This window comes from Diceros bicornis, chromosome 14 (assembly GCF_020826845.1).
Source record: "Diceros bicornis minor isolate mBicDic1 chromosome 14, mDicBic1.mat.cur, whole genome shotgun sequence".
In the NCBI taxonomy this organism is placed as follows: Eukaryota; Metazoa; Chordata; class Mammalia; order Perissodactyla; family Rhinocerotidae; genus Diceros; species Diceros bicornis.
Window position 1 is genome coordinate 19,556,656 of NC_080753.1, and position 20,816 is coordinate 19,577,471.

The window sequence follows — 20,816 nt, forward strand, 5'->3', positions numbered from 1 at the left end:
TTTAATAATTGTGCCTTGTTCCATAAAACATCTTTGCACAATCTTGTATTTGAGACATACTATAAGTAGCTTTTCTCCCTTTTATACTTAGAGATAGCTCGTTACTTTTGAGGAGTGAGCAAACTCATATGCCTATGGATTTCATGAGAATTTGCAAATTTGGTTCATTGCATCCTCTCAAATCCAGTTGTTAAATAGATTTGAATGAACTGTATGTACTTATATGATTGTTTCCTAACATTTTCACTATGGTGGGCACATGTCCCCAGAGGGTGCATAAAAAGGGTTCGGAATGAGGGTGGGAAGGGTGGATAGATGTGGTTCATTCCAAGACTGAGCCAGGCTGCCAGAATCGTTTATTCAGTTTAAGCCATGCTTCTCGCTTCTTTCTGCTTTACTGAGAAGCAGTGACTCACTCAGAGGAGCACAGAAACCATTGGCAAAATTGCACTCATTTCTTTCCCAGCCATTTCATTTTGACACTTCATTATGAGGCTAAGATTTAAGTCTGTCAAGAACAGAAGAAGCAATTCAAGAGTGATTTTTGATACTTAGGCCAAAGTGCTTCTAAAATAAAACATTTGTTTCTGAGGAAAAATTTCAGAAAGGACCCTTTTTTTATTTTATTTGCAAAATAGATCTTCAGCCCCTCTGTGACACATAGAACACCTGGGCAGGGTTTATATCTATGGAGAGAAAGAAAGGGCCATTTGGGCTGGGTATCTCCCACCCATTCCCCCTTTTTTTCTGATGGTCCTTCTCCCCTCATCAAACTCAGTGACTGCTCTTGAATAAGTTAGGGGTATGCTGTTCAGAAAGAGGGATTAGTTTCTAGGAAGAGAGGACTGGAATTAAAACTGTACTGTATCACAATATTGCCCATAGGTTATCATCTCCCCGTCACCTAATGCCTTCTCCTCCCTTTCTAACAGTCCTCATTTTTACGGAGATCCATGGGCTTCTGGGGTGTTGATTCCACCCCCAGCTCTATAGGAGTGGAGCCCCATTCCCTAAGCCAATCCGTAAATCCCTCCCTGTCCCCTCCCTGCCTTCCCATGGTGATTGGTTTAGGTGTTGGCATATGCTTTAAGCAGTCCAGTTAACTACAAGGGTTTCTGTTGAGACCTCTGGGTCAAAAATAATCATTCCCTCTGGGATGTGAGTAAGGAAGCACTTGGCCCCATAAACTGTCATCAGCTATTTAGAGACTATAAAAGTAGATGGTGTTAGGATGAAGTTGGTACCATAGAGCAGAGCAGCAAAGGCCAGCTGGCTCTGTGCTAACATGGCGGAGCTGCTGGAGGGATCTCTGCCGGAGGCCTGCACCAGCTCTGGGTTTTTCAGGCACATAAAGCAACGCATTCCCTTTGATAGAGAAACCAGTCTGATGTGAGTTTTCTGTCGCTTTCAACCAAAAGCATCCTAAGTAATATAATTTCCTTAAAAGCAAAAGTTTTCTTTCAAGATTTACTGAATTCCATGAAATAGTGTATTAACATATACCAGCCACACACAATAGGTTTCCAGAAGGTCTGGAATTTAAAATATACCATGAGATCATTTCTATTTGGTGAGTACTTAATCTTAATGAAGTCAGTACTGTTCCTCTGCCTTTTTCTTGAATAAGAAGGTTTACAAAGAGGTATCCAAATTTCTAGCCCATCCGTAGGGGAGCTTGGCTTCTAGGAGGTGTAGCTGTGGAATCACCATTAGAACAATCCAGGCTGCGACTTTGAAAAACAGTGACTTCAGACAACGCCTCCCTACTAGAGCCAGGTCTAATCTTCCCAATGAAACAGAAAGCAGTATCTCCAGTCAAGAACAGCTGAGGTTCTCCAGTCCTTTCCTCTTTGCTTTCTCATCTGCTTTCTCACCTCCTTTCCCCCTTCTAAATATTTCCCATTCTCTTCTTTTCTTCACATGTTATCTTTTGCTTCTCTTCCAACTTATCCTTATCCCATTCTTCTCTCCCCATTTTATTCTGGGTTTTCCCCCTCACTTAATATAAACATCTGCCTGCTCACTCTACCAGCTTATGCCCACACCATCATTCCCATTCAAAAGTTTGCTACCCTAGCCCTAGCATTTCATGTCTAGCTGAGATAGTCTTTGTAATTTTAATTTTGTGTGCTAAAACTAAAAGGTTTGATAAACTACGTCTTCTAACATATTTTTCCTCTTTTCTCCTTGTCAAGTTTCTCTAGATCAGTGATTCTTAAAGTATGATCCCCAGACCACCCATAGTAGCATTACCTGGAAGCTTGTAAAAAATGCTGACTCTTAGACCCTTCCCCAGACCTACTGAATCAGAAACTTTGGGAGGGGGCCCCAGAGATCTGTGTTTTAAAAAGCCTTCCATGTGGTTCTGATGCATGCTCAAGTTTGAGAACCGGTGGTGTAGATTATTTTGCCTCTTGCCACCAAATTGATTTTATTTTCCTAAAAGATTTGTTAGGGGACTGAGGTTGTAAGAAAAGTACTTTCCCTTTAACTCAAGTAGCCATGCTTCTATGAAGGATGTCTGTGAAAGTATGTCTGCACGCTGCCTTCTCTGAATTCCAGGGCGAGATCATTCTCTTTTCATAAGCTGCAGCTGGTAGCAACTAGGAATATACTTCAGAGCCCCTGCTCCTGGCAACAGTGGCAGTTTTCCAGCCCATGCTGGCGTTGCCTGCAATGACTTCTAGTAGGAAAAAAGAGAGAGATTCAATCTCAAAATTAAGACATCTAAAACTAAAATCATTGATTTCCCCTACTCCTATCATTCTTTTAGTACTCTCTGTTGCTTTTCGACGTTATCATCCTTCTCCTAGACCTTTACTCCTTCCTCTTTTTGGCCTTCCATATCCATTCCCACCTCCGAAACCAGGTCTTCCTGCCTCAGCATCAGGTGACATAATAGTTTCCTGACCCTTCTCCCTGGCTCTATTATTTCATCTTTCAATCCGTCTTACTCACTACATACACATTAATTTTCCTTAAATAATCATCTCTGATTGTCTCTCTCTTGTTAAGACTCTTGGCGCCTGTGGGCCAAACTCATTAGCCTAGAACTCCAGGCTCTACACAATCTGACACCAAGTGTACCTTTCTGGACACCTGGGAACACCATCCCCAGAGTGTCTGCTAGCTGTCCTCTAACTACAGTGCCCGTTCCTCCCCTTGCTCATGCTCTCTGCTGGGTCTGGAATGTCTTCACTCAACATGTCTACTTATTTAAAGCCTGTCCTTCTGTCAAGGTCCAGCTCAGGTTTCACCTCCACATCAAGTCAGTGCTGATGACTCCAGGTCCTGGTGCTCTCTCCAGACTCCAAGTTTCCACCACCTTTTGTTTCCACCTTTGTCTGAGACTGTCATCTTTCCCGTCTCTCCAGGCGCATTTCTAGCAACGTGAGGGTGGAGTCTGTGTTTTGTTGGACTTTGTGTTCTCAGTGCCTGTGTGGTGCTCCCTGAGCACTTATCTACAAATGGGGAAAAGACGCAAGCACTAAGTATTTAGGGAATTTTCAACATGTTTATATTTTAATGAGCTTTATTTGTAGATGTGTAATGTTGTTCTTGTAAGTGTGAAAAATAAATCTGTTATAAATAATATGCCTCATTATTTTCACTGTTTTGACATTAGAAGTATTAAAAAAATTCCTAACATGAACATTGCTCAGTTTGCTTCTGAAGAGCTTCTGTAAAAATACATTTGTGAAGCCCATTTTCTTTGACATAAAAAGCTTTTAATGTCACAGGTACGTATATGTTAGTCTCTGGTATTTTAGACGTTGAGCAAAATTCAGTAACATGGTAAAGGCTTGAAAACACAATTTATTTTTTGCCATTGCAAAAACATTAACTTTATTTAGTGGATAGTTGAGGTAATTCCGCTAGAATATCCAAATATTTGGATTTGGAGACAATAAGATTTTTAGCACATATTATTTTATTATCTGTATTATTAGTTCATCTTACTTTTCCTTTAACTAGGATATCAAAATGTTTAGAACTGATATGAAATATAAATATAATATTAATATTTACACTATTTTAATAACTAATACTAATTTAATACCTAGGCTAACTTAACACTCAAAAATAAGAGAAGAAAAATATTAAAATCTCACTAATGTACAGTATGAATTGATCAAAAGCCTGAATTTTAGTCTTACCTTAAGGGAAATGCAGTTTTATGATTTTTAAGAACATCACAGGGACTCAAGTTAGATAACGAAATGCTGCCTTACAGATTCTAGTGGAAAACTATTTTAATGAATTGATAAACATTATTCCTAATCAAAATATACATAGTATTTCTAAAATGTTGACATTTGTACTCTTTAATAGCCTGTGAACATTGGTCTTGTTTAATTACGCATTTGCATGATAGAGGAAGTATTTATTGAGGGCTTCCTATGTGTAATAATGCTTAAAGAAACTTGGCTTTCGCATGTAGGTACAATTTTTCAATAGTACAGTTTATTCACTAGGTCTGCAGCGCTTTCAGGATCAAAGTCCCAACACTGTCGCATGACACATTCAGCCCCTCCATGAACCAGCTCCTCCTGCTCTGTCTGGCTCCATCTCTCATCACCTCACCTTCTGCAGGGAGTAAACAACTCGTAGGCCCCTCGCTGTTCCAGGGCCCCTTCTCAGTCTGTGCCTTGGGACAGGTTATCCCTCTGCCTAGACTGCCCCCTCTGCTGGGACAGCCCCACCTTGCCAGCCAGATGGCTTGTTGTCTTGATTGCTTGCTACAGTGCCTCTCCTCGAGGGACTTGGAGGAAGCGTGCAGGGGTCCTTTACCTCCGGGCGCTGAGCTCAGAGAGGTGCACTGGTCTCTAGCAAGCTATTGTTAGAGAAGGGCTAAAACTGGAGTTTCAAAAGAGTAGGATCTATTTGGATAGAGTGGAACCTATAAAACTGTTCTATAATTCACAAATGCAAAATTAGCCAGTATTTTTCTGGTGCTGCCAGGTAAACATTGAATCCTGGGGAGTCTCTGGGTATTCTACTGAACACGAAATGTCAGCTTAGTTATCTGAAAGAGTGATCTCATCTAATTTACTTCTAGGAAGGGAGCAAAGTACTGAGAACTGGCCAGTTAATGCAAGGGGGAATTCCGGTGTCTAATTTCACGTCAGTACTCCTCACCACCTTTTCCGTTTGCTAAGGGGCTCTTTCTTCAGGGTTTGGAGATCTCACCCTCTTATTGTTATTCTACCCCTCCAGCCACTTCTTCTCAGTCTCCTTTGCTCATCTTCCTGACCTCCAAATTTTGGAGTGTCCCCAGGCTCTCTCCTCAGATTTCTTATTTTTTCTATGTAACTTACTCCCTAAGTAATTTCATGCTGTACCATGGCTTTAAATAATTGTCTGAGTAATGATGACTCTGTATTCCTATCTCTTATATCTCCAGTCCTGACGAATCCTTCCTAAACACCAAGCTCATTTACCCAGCTTCCACCCAACGTCTCCACTGGGTGTCTCCAAGGCACTAGTCTATAGCGAGCTCCACTTAACGGGTCAGATCCGAGCTCCAGCTGACAACTCCTCAACCTGCTCTTCCTTCAGTCTGCCCCGTTGCTGGGGTAAACAGCAGCTGTATCCTCACGCTTCCTCGGGTCAAAAACTTGGAGTCATCCTTGACTCTACGTCTTTCACGCCTGCGATGCAAACCATCAGCGCATCCTCCAGAGCGTAGCCACACTCGAACCGTGGCTCATGGCTGTTTCTACCGTCCTGGTCCAAGTCACCACTTTCTATTGTCTGGAAAATTGTACTGGCTTCCTAATCAGTCTTCTAGCTTCCATCCACATCATCTTATATCTTGTTCTCAATGTAGCAGCCAGAATGATCCTTTTTAAACTTGTCAGGTTTGCTCAAAACTATCCATAGTGGCTTCCCATCTCACAGAATAAAATGAAGTCTTTACCAGGTCCCACAAGGCTCTCTGCATGCCTGGATTATTTCTCTGACATTCCCCCTTTCTCGTTCATCTCCAGCAATGCCAGCTTCCTTATTGTTCCTCATCCTCCAACCTCTGGCTTTTTGCACCTTTTAATTCCTCTGAATGGAATACTGTACTCAAATATTCCTGTGGCTTACTCTCTTACTTTATTCCAGTGTCTGCTAAAATGTCACCTCATTAGAGAGGCCTTACTTATCTGAAATGTTTTAGCCTACATCTCCATTGCTCTCTTTCTCCTTACCTTGTCTTTTTTGTTATTCTAGTACTTATTCTCATACTTGATATATGCATTTCTTGTTGGTTTACTTATTTTCTGCTTGCTACCTCCCTACTAGAATTTAAGCTTCATGAGAGCATGAATGTTGTTTTAACTTCAGCACTTGGAAGAGTATAAAGCACAGGAAGACAATAAGTATTGAATGAATGAATGAATGAATGAATGAATGGAGATCTTATTTTATGGTAAGAACTCCTAGCGTGTAACCTAAGTGTCTGTTCACTGTTCCCATAAATATCACTGTCTTCCAGGGAGAGTGGGGGGCAAAGGCAGGTGTCTTACATCCACACCCTAGTTGTCCACTTCAAATTTGACCCTTCGTGTTCTGCGATCTTTGCTGCACCCCCAGCTCCTCACTGAACATGGGACGCTGTTTCTTTCACACTGTCTCCAGCAGTGGGGTAAACATGAGGCTCTTCATGCTTCCTGCCATTTTATCATCTCTATTCTTCACTGCACTGTCACACAAGACAGTGTAAGTGCATCAGATTTATCTGAATTTTTGAGGTAACAAAAGTTACTGTGTAGGCAGGGAACTATTAAAATTATACATAAAATATTTCTTTTTTCATTGTCCGGGAGAAAAGTATTTAGGTTGAGCACTTCATAGCAGGTCCTCTATTCCTAACTGTTTACTCCTGTACACGAGGCTGGGCTTGTTTCTTTTGCAAAATAGCTGCAGAGCAGCCACCGTCCTCTTAGCTTCATCCCACCACTGAGGAGTTGATCTCACTCCAGGAGCCATCTCCCTTCCTCCATTAGAACATTTCTCAAAGTCTGAGAATAGAATAACACTGGGAGCTTTCAGCAGGACTGTCCATGATTGTCCTTAGGACTTGAGTTCCTCAAAACAACGGAATGTTTTAAGGAACTCAAGTCCCAAGGCACACCATATTCAGTTCTCTTAAGATATGTCTAAATGTTAATTCTTCAAATTTTGTACTGAATGGTTAACTGTCATTTCAACATCTCTTTCTTTTTCTGTCTTTCACATATTTTCCCAAAGACAAACATCTTGTTTTCCTATAAGATGATATAATCCAAATCTATAAAGAGGAAATTAAATATTTACCCCCAAGTTATCAAGACTGGCCTCTGTCAAAGTAGAGTTAGTGCATTATTATAAAGAACCATATTAGCTCCTTTTCTTCATACCTTGACAGTTAATTTTTTTCTTTCAACACTTTAAAGATGTTGGTCCATTGTCTTCTGGCTTTTGCGGTTTCTGATGAGACGTTTATGACCATTTTTAATTATGTTTTTCTTTATTTATTGTCTTTTTTCTCTGCCTGCTTTCAAGATTTTTTCTTTGTCGTTGTTTTTTAGCAATGTGATTGTGATTTGCCTTTGTATGGTTTTCCTTATGTTTCTTCTGTTTGGGGTTCATTGAGCTTCTCGGATCTGTAAATTAGAGTTTTCACAAATTTGAAAATGTTTCACCTATTATTTCTTCAGATATTTTTTCTGCCCACCTATCTGCATCTCCAAATTACATGTACATTAGTCTGCTTGATATTATATCATAGATCACTGATACTCTGTTCATTTCTTGTTTCAGCCTTTTTAATCTATGTACTTCATTTTGGATATTTTCCATTGTTAAGTTCCATAATCTTTTCTTTTGCAGTGTTTTGTCTTCTATTAATCCACTCCAGTATATTTTTCACTTAAGATATTGTTTTTTGTTGCTAGAAGTTCAACTTGACATATTTTATATCTTCTGTTTCTTTCTTCATCATGTGTCTACCTTTCTGAACATGTGAAGTACATTTAATTAGCTGTTTCCAGTATCTGTCCTTTCTGGGTCTGTTTCTTGTGAGTGATTTTTCTCTTGCTTATGTGTCATGTTTTCCTGTTTCTTCTAGGTCTGGTAATTTTTGAATAGATGCAACATAGGAATTTTAAGTGTCATGGATACTAGATTTTATTGTATTTCTTCAGTTTTAGGCTTTATTATAGCATGTAGTTAGTTGCTTAGAAAAACAAGTTTTCAAAATTTGTTGTTAAGCTGTGTTAAGGTACACCCAGAGTGGCATTTAGTTTAAGATAGTATAATCCCCCACTAAGGCAATACCCTTTTAAGGACTCTACTCAATCGTCTATGTGTTGCAAGATCTTTCCACTCTTGCTTGTGGGACACAGACTTCTGTGTGTGTGTACCCTCTATTCATTATTCAGCTTACTGCTCTGTGGCTTTCTTTCCATCTTCCTTCTCCAGCCTCAGCAGTTTCCTCTCACAGAGATCAGTACTCAGCCAAATACTCAAGGAGACCCCTGGAGCAGTCTTGCTGTCTCTCTGAAACTCCCTCCTCTCTGATATTCTTCCCTGCAAGGTCTAGTCTCTTTAACTTGCCTGAACTCTGACCTCTGTCTCCGTAATCTAGTGAGACTGTCGGGTCTGTGTGGGCTTTCCGCTCCTTGTGCCGTGGCCTGGAAACTGCCGTGGGCGGGAAGCTGGGGGTCCTGGGGCTCACCTCCTTCCTTTCCTTTCTCGTGCGGCTTTTCATCTCGCACTGTGGATCTTGCCCGGTTTTTGAGTTATTTAAGGTGAGAGGATAACGTTGATTTCTGTTACTTCCTCATGGCCAGAAGTGAAAGTTTTAATTTGTTAGACGTTTGACGAAAACTTAGTTGTGAGAAATTCTGAACCTGCACACAAACTAGCAGAATTGCTCTTTCTTAGAATCGCTGCTTAATTTGATCTGAATCAGTAAGGATTGGGTGTGTTCTATTTCATAGACATTGATACTCTGTTGAAATTCATTATCTTGAGCATTGGTGAGTAAGTAGAGTTAAATTTGCATCATAAATGTTCGTGAAGAATTGATGTGGTATCCAAGTGGGTTATAACAACACCTGGAGTGCTCCAGATTTCATTTGAAATAAAATATAGTCAAGATGTTTCAAGAATACCAGTGGAAAACAAATCTAATTATCTAGTATGAGTATCAGATTATTCATATTCATTCACTTATTCAATCAACAAACATTGAGGATTCAAAGATAAATAAGACATGGTTGCTGCTTTTTGTAGGAATGTAGTCTGTAAGAGGAGACACTCGTGCAAATGATTAACTGTAATATAGTAGGATTGTAAGATAAGGACGTTTGTTAAGGGATGTGTAAAGTGCCACAGAAACAAAGAAGACTGGAAAGGGCGAGAAATTGAATCTGCTTTATGGAAGGTATCACCTTCCATCATCTATTCACTTATTCCATTAACGTTATTAGACACCAGTAGTGTGCTATGCACTGTGTTAAGGTCCAGCAATACAATTCCTCCTCTAGAAGAGAGATGGCTAATAAGCAATTGCAATTCAGTGCAGTAGATGCTGTGGCTGTGTGGCTGAGGGAGCCATAGAAGTGGAGAGGAAGGGCACCTCAGCCCAGAAGCAAGTGATCAGGGAATGCCTCCAGAGGAGCCTGAGCCTCAGATGGGGAAAGGGCTTGCAGCAGAGACTATCGCCATTGAGGGAACGTCAGGTATACACAGTGTGGCAAGAGCACAGGTTTCAAGGAGGAGCTATCAGGGAGAAGAGGCTGGGGAGATAGGTAGGGAGCAGATCTTCAAGGGCTGGCTGTGCTCTCCTATGGCATTTGGAAGGAAATGGGAAGCATTGACAGATTGGGTGTATGTGTAAAATGAGGAGACAGTGGTAGATTTGTGTTTTAGAAAGTTCACTCCAGTGGTAGAGTGAAGGATAGAGTAGAAGGAAATGAATCTGGAAGCTAAACTGATTCGGTAATCCAGACAATAAATGATGAAGAACTACACTGAGGGAGAGGTGGAGGGGCTGGAGATAAGGGGATAAGGAGAGGGATTGGGAAGTAGTTAAAAGACCAAACAAAAGGACTTGGTGCCTGATTGGATATGGAGGATGATGGACAAGATTGAGTCTACGATGACTTCCAGTTTTCTGACCTGTTCAACTAAGTGCATTCATTAAGGGCTATAACCCCTAAAAGAGTTTGCCTGCCCTGAGGAAAGCTCAAAACAACCCACTGGGATGCAAGAAAAAATAACAGAATTCCATTTACACTTTTCTCAGTTTTTTAATATCTGTTTGTGTCTTACAAAGTAGACAATAAACTGATAACAGTAGTATGTGTATATAATTTACAAATAAATGAATATCGATATATCGTAGGATATGCTCAAATATTTTGTTGTTGGAGTGTATGAGCAAAAAGCTTGGAGACATCTGAGTGAAGGATTACAAAACAATGAATAAATTTGGTAATTATGGGGAATTTGAGGTGCCTATAGAACATTTAGGCAGTAATTTCAAGTGGGCAATAAAGGTCTGGATCAGACAAGACTTCCCAGAACTTTCTGTGATCATGGAAATGTTCTAAACATGTACTGTCCAATATGGTATCCAGTAGCCACGTATGGCTATTGAGCACTTGAAATATGGTTAGTGCAACTGAGGAACTGAAATTTTTCATTTTGTTTAACTTTAATTTATTTAAATTTGAATAGCCACATGTAGCTAATAGCTACCAGGTTAGAAAGAACAGATCTAAAACAGGAGAGAGACCGGGCTCTCATTTATTGAGTGCTTCCACTGGCTAAGCATTTTACATACATTTTTAAGCAATTGAATCATCCTACCTACCCCATGGAGTAGCATTATAAAAGAAAAGAGTAAGTTCTTTACTTATCCTTTTAATAGTAAAAGTTTATATTACAAAGAAGAGCATATTTGCTTTGAAATATGTGTACTTTCTAGATATTCTCTATTGGTAGATATTTATGCATCTTTTAACACCAAGTAACAATTTTATATTTTTCTTTCAGGTGGTTTGCTCTGTTAAAGATTCAAATATGTGTTATTTTAATATTTTATTATTATGACTGTAGTCTTCTAGACCCATTGCCAAAACAAGTAAGTGTTTTCAGAATTTTGAATAGTATGACTTTCAAATTTGATATAAACTCTAACCCCTTGGTTTTAATTACTAGGGATGAGCTGACTGATTTTTTCACTTAGGCCTGATCTTAACATTGAACCAGACTGAGAAGACACTCCCTTAATTCCGGATCTAATTTATGTGCCCCATTACCACAAGACCGGGACCTAATAGCAGTGTTTCTACCACTCAGTGTTAGGAGCTCCTCAAGGAATTTCCCAACTTTGACCCTTTTCCCTGGGTCAAATAACATGGCCTTGATGTTGGACTTGTTTTCCTAGAAAGTCATGTCTGTGGGTCTAAAAGTGAACCATCAGTATTGGAGTCAAGTCATAGCCCTTGGTCCATTTGGAAAGCAATGGCATGGAAGAAAACTAACCCAGCAGTGAAATCAGTGAACAAACATGAAAAGGCCGTGACCTTTTCCTACCTCTGACCGTTGACTATTCCAATCATTTACTCCTCTGTGTTTCTATAGGTCTATTCTCCTAGACCAGTGGCTCTCAAACTGGTGCAAGCATCAGAGTGACCGGGGTGGGGGCTTGTTAGAACACAAAATACTGGGCCCCACCCCTAGAGTTCCTGATCCAGGAGTTCTAGGGAGGGGCTCAAGAATTTGCATTTCTAACAAGTTCTGGGTGCTACTGATGCTGCTCCTCTGGACACCACATTTTGAGGACCACTGTCCAAGGAAGTAAGGGAAAGTTCAATTTAATTCCAAATGTTTGGACGTTATTTTGAAAACTCTGAATAAAAAGTTCTATTTAAACTGAGGGTAAAGCTCAGAATAAAGCATTGTAATCTCAGGGCTATTCACATGGCATTTAGTGCTTTGATTTACTCTGGATATAATAAGTATGGAGGAATAAACAACACTCTTGGGTGACATTCCAATAAAAATTATGTAAGTGTGTGACAGACAGTATTATATTACTCATAAATATGCACACTTCAGCACTTTCCCTTGATTTCTCTTGCACTTCTTTTTTTTTTTTTCTGTGAGGAAGATCAGCCCTGAGCTAACATCTATGCCAATCCTCCTCCTTTTTTTCCCTTTTTCTCCCCAAAGCCCCAATAGATAGTTGTCTGTCATAGTTGCACATCCTTCTAGTTGCTGTATGTCTCTTGCACTTCTGTTTTGAGTACAAGTAACTATCAGTGATGAAGAGCCCTAAAAATCCTACAATGAAAGGGAATCAAAACACCGTTCACAAAGGTTCACAGCCAAGTATAGTTTTGTTGTCAAAATGAAGATCAGGGCCAGGCTGTCACTCACCAAATACCAGTTCCTGGTGCACCAAGTTGGATGTCACCATTTTGCCCAGAACTGATTCAGCATCCAACTGTTTTCTCACCAGCAAGAGGACGCATGAATGCCTTTTCAGATTAGGATGACATTTGTCAAAACCGTGTAACACCTAACCCTAGAGATAAGTAATTTTGACCAGTTCCTTAGGCAAGATTTTGCCCAGCACTTTCTTCCTAGCTAAGAATTCTATTGTATTTACTATATTGTTCTGCATACGTCATATTTCTGTTTTGACACTACTAAGAACATTTTTTAAAGAAATATCATCTCAGTTTGTAAAAAGGAAAGGTCTAAGTGAATTCTTACAATCTCAAAGGGCATTTCATTTCACAACTCTTATTCTAGAAAGAGAAAGATCGATTAAAATTATTTAATTATTGGACCTGTTTTAATAAGCTGTAAAATGAGGTGATCAAAAAAATGCAGGAAATGACCTTCAAATTACCAAGCTCTTGTAGGAGATGGGAGGGCTGGGTTGCCAGGGTATGTTCTGAACACTCTTTAGTCAAGTGCAGGGAGATCACTGGGTTTGGAAATCAGCTCCCCCAAAGAAGTATACTTGTTCTAATAGCATAAATCAAATGCTAGAATCCCCAGTTTTTATTTGCAACAGCCCAGTGTTTTATTTTACTTCAAAGAGTCTTAATAAATTAATTTAATTTCAGTTCTCTCTCATTTAGAACCAAATAATAAAGAAATATCACAAAGCTTCCCAGGATCCATGATTGGGTAGCAGTGTCCAGATGCTTGCAATGGGGGCTATTCCCTTTTGAGGATTCTTAAGAAAACCAACTTCAACTCTTGCAAAAGCAAGCCCATTTTTGCTAACACAGTGGGGTTTTCTTTGTCTTGTTGGTTGGTTTTGTTCTGTTTAGCCTTTCTGGGGGTCATGGATCCTTAGAAAATCTCACAAACCTATGAATTCCCTTTCTAGAAAAGAACATACCTCTTTATATACGTACAACTGTGGATCCAATTTCAGGGAGTCCACGGAAACCCTGCACCTCATTTTATCAACTCCACTAAGAATCTCCTTGCTAAGGAGCCCATTCTGTGCCCTGAGCATTCCAACCTGACAACAGACTGATGGTCTAGATTGGACTGACTGCCTCTTTCCTTACTCCTCATCTTCCCCCAGCCCTCAAGGTTGACAGCACAGTTGCTTTTCTTTTTCAAGCTCCTAAGACTCAGCAGTCTGTTTGTATTATTTTCAGTAAACTGACCTCCCCTCACCCCCACACACATTCATCCCTTGTTCGTGGCTAGGACATATCAGAACATTTGGAACCCACAAAATATCCTTTTGGAAATTTATGATCTTAGGTACATGGTAATGGTGGTTCACACTACCAACATCTATAACATGTGGTATAGAGGTCTTATGCAGCAATTATAAATGAGATGTCACAGCTCTGGGGACAGAAATGCAGAAAGAGGGGAGGGCCCCGTGGCATAGCCGTTAAGTGCACGCACTCCGCTGCTGGCGGCCCGGGTTCGGATCCCAGGCGCGCACCGATGTACTGCTTGACAGGCCATGCTGTGGCGGCGTCCCATATAAAGTGGAGGAAGATGGGCACAGATGTTGGCCCAGGGCCAGCCTTCCTCAGCAAAAAAAGATGAGGATTGTCATGGATATTAGCTCAGGACTGATCTTCCTCACAAAAAAATAAAAAAGAAAGAAATGCAGAAAGAGCCTTATTTGTGGTATCCTCTTTAGCCAGACAAAGTGAAGGGTGAGTGGCAGGCCCATAGCCTTGGAGCATGTGAAACTGTGAAGAGATTGCTGTTAAAATAAGGAATTTGCCTCCTTTTCTGTTCCTTGAATGGAAGGCTAGAACTGATGCTTGACAATGTGAAATGCATCAAGCAAACACTTCCAATCTTTCAAACCTAAACTCTGTACCTTTTAGAGATAATTACAGTTGAATAAACTTTAGGTCTAAAACTGTTGGCTTATGTCTCTTAATTTCTGTATTCCTTCTGCATTTCTGCTTTTAGAGTCCTCTGCATTTGGTGGGTGTGCAGCAGCCAGAAGGACAATGCCGAATTGAATTTAAACGAAGAAAATGACATCTGCTGGGCCTAAGAAGGGCCAGGCTTTCTGGAGGAGTGACTGCCCCCCTTCACCAGCCTGGCAGCAGCTAGACCTGAGCTCTGCTAAAACACACTGCCTAACTTTGCTTTAGGACTTAGTTCAAGCAACTGTCCAAATGGTGCGTTTGTTATCTCGAGAGTAGACCAAGAATCTGACATCACTCTTACTGATATAGAGACCCAAATACATGGTTTATAGAAAATGTTTAAATGATTTTAAAAAATGAGACATTTCTTCAGAAGTTGGAATTTGGTTTATGCATAACTGTATTAAAACTTCAAATAGAGATATGTCATTTGAATGAAAATCTTAGCACAGTAACTTCACTGTGAAGGCAACATACTTAAATTTCTATTTTGAAAAAGGCTAAAAGTCTTAGACTAAAGAAATATTAAATAATTTCTGGAAAATTTCTATTTTTTTAATATGATTCTTAACTAGCAGTTGGAATTCTTAAGCTCTATTAATATAATTCTTTATTGTAAACACATCTAATGCTAAAAGAATGAATAAAATGAGAGCTTTCTAAGACCTGTGGAAACAGGGAGCAGGTCTTACACTCATTTCTGCACTCAGCTATGCCTAGGACAGTACCTTCTCTGTAAGGTATGTTCAATAAATGTATGTTGATTGATGTGTTGATTTGTATTTTAATTAAAGTGAAAGCACTCCTTTTTTTTTTTTTTTTGCTGAGGAAGATTTGCCCTGAGCTAACATCTGCTGCCAGTCTTCTTCTTTTATGTATGTGAGCCACCACCGCAGCATGGCCACTGACAGGCGAGTGGTGTAGGTCGGTGCCCAGGAACTGAACCTGGGCCACTGAAGCAGAGCACACTGAACCTAACCACTAGGCCACCAGGGCTGTCCCTGAAAACACTCTTTTGCCTCAAGGTGTTTGTAATCACAGTTTAAGAGATAATATTTTTGTGAATATATAGAAACAAAATGATGTGTCAAGGCAAATGACAACATTTGAATCTCTCACTTAAGATTTATGCCTGAAATATTTACTATGAAATGCAGAAAAGAAATCTTATCGTGTCCAGGGGAAACATATAACACTAATAGCAGAGTGATCAGTGAGGTCATTATTTGTCCTCTAATATTAGGTAAAATGCTGCTTGCCTCCTTTATTTCACAATAAGTAAGTTTTATAGTACATGTTGTCCTCTGATTATTTGCTCTCCTATGCTAGAATTATCCCATGGGGTTGATAATGATTGCTTAGTCATCTGTTTCCTACCAACGAGCAGATGACTCCCTCGGAGAAAATTAAGTACTTTAGAGTGCATTAACTTTTCCAGACTAATATAGTGATTTTGAAGATTAGCTAGTAGCTCGTAGCTGTAGCTTAGCTTAGCAAGCTAAGGGGTTCTGGAGACTGAAAGGGCTGAAGAAAGCAATTTAGAAGTCCACAGCAGACCTGAGAGTTGCAGACCATACCCTGGCAGGTTCTGCTAAATATGGCAGGTGTGTTCTAAGGGAAGGCGTGTCCTCCTGAACAGCTGAGGCCCACCATGAAACACTGTATTTGCATATAATATACACTGCAGCTGAATTTGCAGCCCCTCAGAGCTAGTGTTTATCTACTTATTCTTGCTTGGTAAGGATGAATGTTAGCTGACAAGTTTATGCACTTTAAAAAAGAATGCAGACTCAGGAGATCTGACCTTTGAAATAATGAATGGTAAGAGGAATATACTTGGAGGTCCCATATTTCTTTTTATTTCCCTAGCCTGAGATTTTATATTATCTATCTATTTATTTATATGTGTTAACTTGGGTTTTCCGGAAAGCAGAGCCTGAGACAAGGACTTGTGTGCAGTGCAGATAGTTTATTTGGGAGGTGCACCCAGGCAGCAGAAGTGAGGAATGAGGGAGAATGTGCCAATGTTAGAGTTAGAGTTAGTTATCAAGGTAGGTGTTGTAGCACTGGGGGCTTGATTTCTCTGGACCACCTGAGAAGCATCTGCACTACCTCCCAGAATTGTCAGCCTGAACGATAAGCGGTGGGAGCAGTTATCAACTGGCTCCTGTTCTCCATTGATTAATGATTACCCCCGAGGACGTTGACCCTGCACTTCCCAGCTGCATTTGTGTGTGGGCCCAGCAGGTTTTCATAGCGTCAGAGGAGCTCTCCATGAGTCGGAGCTTGCACAGAATTGTTCGCTGCAGCTGAAATTAGAGCTGAGCTGAGAGAACGCGATGTGGGGGCACCAGACATATGAGACACTCTACTCCTTGCACCACTCAGACCAGCTCCTGCTCCACATTAAGCCAAATCCATCACCAATCTTCAAAGTGGTGGCTGGCCGCAATCTCTACGAGGGACCTATTTGTTTAAGAAGCCACAGTCCCCACTGCTGCAACTGCATCTGAAGCCATTCCGAATATTCGTCTCATTCCACCACCCATTCTCGATTTCTCTCACCCTGAGGCAGCACTTAAACTGGTTCTTGCCTGGTGAAATGAACCAGACCTCCTCTCTGAGGGATCTGAGCCCTTAGCAGGCTTGCTTTTGTCAAGCTGTGACTACAGCAATTTCCCACTCACATTGTTACAGACAGGAAAGCACCAAGAGGTGCCATAGTGAATCCTCTTAGTTTCAAAATACTTCTCCGTCTTTCCATTGTGTAGCAGCAACCTGACCTCCTGATGATAAGCGGGGTCAGTTTCTCCCACCAGAGTAGTCACTCCCTTCTCTGACCACTGGTGTAGCAGCATGAACAGCCCCAAGACTAAGTGGTAGTTGTAGCTTCAGGTTCAGTGGAAACCTTACTGTATCACTTGGTGGAAGCATCCCCTTCTCCCATGGGAACCAGGGCCTCTAATCCAGCAGAGCCTAAGATTTCAGGTGAAGGAAGCACATATTTCTCAAGTGGTTCTCTGCAAGTAATTGTGGAAAAGGTCAATCATATTTCAACCTCTGTGTTCCCAGACCTGTGTATTCTAGCTACTGGCGACATTCTAGCTACTGGAGATAATGCTGGCCATTGAATTAAATGCACTGGATGCATAATACATCCTGGAGAACAGAATTCCAACCCCACAGATATCATCCCTAAGTTGCTTCCAAATAATGTGATTATATCAATGGATCTCATATTCATGGCCTGTTATTGAACTTCTTTTGCCTCAGCACTCCTGTGTTGTAAGGTCATGTTATGAAAGATCCCACATCGGTATGGTAGGCATTTTGTAAAACCTCTGATGGTGCTGTTGTGTACGGCCTACAATTAAGACCCAATATTGTGTGCTGCCTTGATATCTGAAACTGGGAGGGCCTTAAATGGTCTAACCACAAGCTCCCCTCCCCACTCTGTTCCCACGGATGAGGTCCCCTAGCCAAACAGTCCTCCGTAGTAGGGGAACCAGGCACAATTTCTGCTTGTGCCTCAGCAGCTGGTCTCAGTTCTCTTCCAGCCCACAGGATTATTCAAACAAGCTAATCATATCCTCCAGTGGGAACCAAGGGTCACTCTATCCTCTTGATACTGCAAAGCCCGCCTCCTACAGCTCGTGGTTGTTTACTCTGTTCCTGAGTGAAACTCCTGTGTGGCCCTGTGTGACATGCAATGTCCTCCTCCCCCAGGCCGTGAGCCTATATGACTAATAAACTGCTGTTTATCTGACCTGTCCAGGGTCAGGTGTAGTGAATTTGGCCATCCCCATAACCATAGGGTGGGGATCACTCCCTCATCTATAGTGTGAATAGGAGGTGATTAAAACAGCTGTTGACATTGGGGCTGGACTGGTGGCATAGTGGTTAAGTTCACGTGCTCCACTTCGGCAGCCCAGGGTTCGCAGGTTCGGATCCCGGGCGCAGACCTACGTACCACTTATCAAGCCATGCTGTGGCAGGCATCCCACATAAAATAGAGGAAGAAGGGGACGGATGTTAGCCCAGGGCCAATCTTCCTCAGCAAAAAGAGGAGGATTGGCAACAGATGTTAGCTCAGGGCTAATATTCCTAACACACACACACAAAACCAGCTGTTGACAGAGGCACTGCAGGCAGTGAACGCAAACATACATCAGAAGTAGCTGTCAATTCCAGGAAAGAAAAATTGCTGCCCTTTCCATGGTAGAAGAGTTCCAAGTGGCTGGCTCTCCCCTTCAGCAATGGTACATTGAGACCTCAGTATTGCTCTCTGCTCATGGTAGGTCAGCCATTCAGCAGTGGCAGTGGCTATATCAGCTTTGGTAAGAGCAGAGCGTCCATCTTGTCAACCATAGACTCAGCATTCATGGAGCCACTGAGCAAGGAGTAGAGTGGTGGAGAAGAGAGACAGGCTGACAACTATAGGATGAATCATCCCACCCTTCTGGTTGTTGGGAGCATTCTCTGCAGTGGATGATCTCTGCTAGACATTAATATGAGCGAGAAAGCTCCACACACTTTGTGCTCGCTCCCGTAGATCCCTCCACATCTTTGTCTCTGATCTTCCAAATTTGTTCCCTTCAGGCCCAATCAACCAACCAAACCATTTTCCACTGCCCAAGAGTCTATGTATATTCTTACCTCAAGCTATTTCTCCCTTCACGCAAAGGAGATGGCCAAGTATACTGCTCAAAACTCAGCCCAGTGGGAGAATTTCCCCTCACCACTGTCCATTAGGGGCACCCCTGAATGTGGCTGAGTGGAGTAGAAGTCCATTTTCAGCTTACTCCAACTTATCAAGTGAACTTATATGTCAATCAGGCCCAAGATTTTTTCTCCTCTGTCAACTAGTCATACCCAAAAGGCCAAAGGTATGAATTGAGAGAGATGCCTCAGTATAGCAGAGGTAACTGATGACTTGTTTATGTAACTAGCTTCTGGACTTGCTCAGATCTGATCCCAAATGTCCCACTTTCATTGTATAATGGATTGCTGCTGAACCCACCTGATGTTACGCTTGGTAAATATAACAATACCCAGCTCGTGATGGGCAGCTCTGGTCACATATTCACTTGGCGTGTTCAGGCATTGGAGGCTTAGTAGCATGTCAAGAGCTGCTTTTCAAATGACAGATAGTTTTCAATTGCAGAAAGCATGACCTTGTTCTAGAATTCTAGGGATCTAGCTATCCCTCCAGAGGTCTATCACTGCTGGTAGTGGTAGCGCTTGAAGTGGAATCAGAGCTTGAAGATGCCACTGGTGAGCTGACAGCAGAAGCTGTGACAGTGGGAGTACTCCTGCTTGCAGTTGATGAATTTAAAGGCATGTCCTTGTAGGGTGGACCTGCATGGAGACACAAGATGGCAAAGTCTTTGTTGTTTGGACAGTCCTCCAGGAAGTACTCTGATGTTGAATGCTTATCAAGGTCTGGGTAGAAGATGTTGAACTTGTAGCCCTGCATGATCTTGGGTGGCAGTTTGTTAAAACTGTACTAGATCTGGTTGTACTTTTTCCACTTGAAGCCTGTGTAAACATAGTTGAAGACTGGACTTGCAGTTGCGAAAGCAGTATGCTGAAGAAGGCGTAGAAGGAGAGAGACAGAGGCAGCACACATAACACGGAAGAGGTTTGCCTGTGAAGGGGAGAGTGGTGTTTGGAAGGGGAAATGGGAGGACTTCTTCCTTTTCTCTCTCTCTCTCTTTTTTTTTTCTGTTCTCCCTTTCTCTCTTTCTTTCCTTCTCTCTTTCTCTCTCTTGTTCCCTCCCTCCCTCCCTCTCTTTCTTTCTTTTCCTTCCTTCCTTCCTTCCTTCTTTCCTTCCTTCCTTTCTTCCTGTTTCTCTCCCTCTCTCTCTTTCTTTCTTTCCTTCCTTCCTTCTTTCTTTGTTTCATGCAAAGAAGACAACAGTATGTTTCAGTGCTTACGGGAGGAAGCCTATAGAGAGAAGTTGAAATAACAAACGAGAGAGAAGATAATTTTTTGTGGGAGGTCTCTGAGATGGGAGATATTGGGATTGAGAGCCCAGGTACAGGAAAATTAACTGTAGACAGGAGGCAAGTTGGAGTGGCATGACAATGTTCAAGTGTGGGTGTGTGTGGGGTGGCTGGTGTGCTGGTTAGGCGAAAAGAATGGAATTCTGATGGTAGTTTTGATCATATTTTAATACGAATGTGAGATCACATGTGTGCAGAACATCCTTGAAGAGGTAGCTATTGTGGCATGTGTGATAATAAAAATTAACCCTCCTGTTCCTGGTTTCAAAGAAAGAAATGGGCACGGATTATAATTTCATTTTTACTTGGCAGCCTGAAGTGAAAAGAGTCCTTGTATTTACTGACAGAATTGCAGAACTAAATGGTGATGCCATTGGACACTTGTAATTAAAA

The 20,816-nt window shown here is 41.4% G+C and overlaps 1 protein-coding gene across 1 annotated transcript in view; it reads left to right on the forward strand.

The window, feature by feature from the left end:
* LOC131413600 (24-hydroxycholesterol 7-alpha-hydroxylase) overlaps positions 1-15,209 on the forward strand; it is an 89,773-nt gene extending 74,564 nt beyond the window's left edge. Inside the window, exons 11-12 of the mRNA XM_058554211.1 lie at positions 11,035-11,122; positions 14,455-15,209. Coding sequence (XP_058410194.1) covers positions 11,035-11,122; positions 14,455-14,526 — 160 coding nt within the window. The 3' untranslated portion in view covers positions 14,527-15,209. The remainder of the gene's footprint in view (positions 1-11,034; positions 11,123-14,454) is intronic.
* Positions 15,210-20,816: the final 5,607 nt, after the last annotated feature.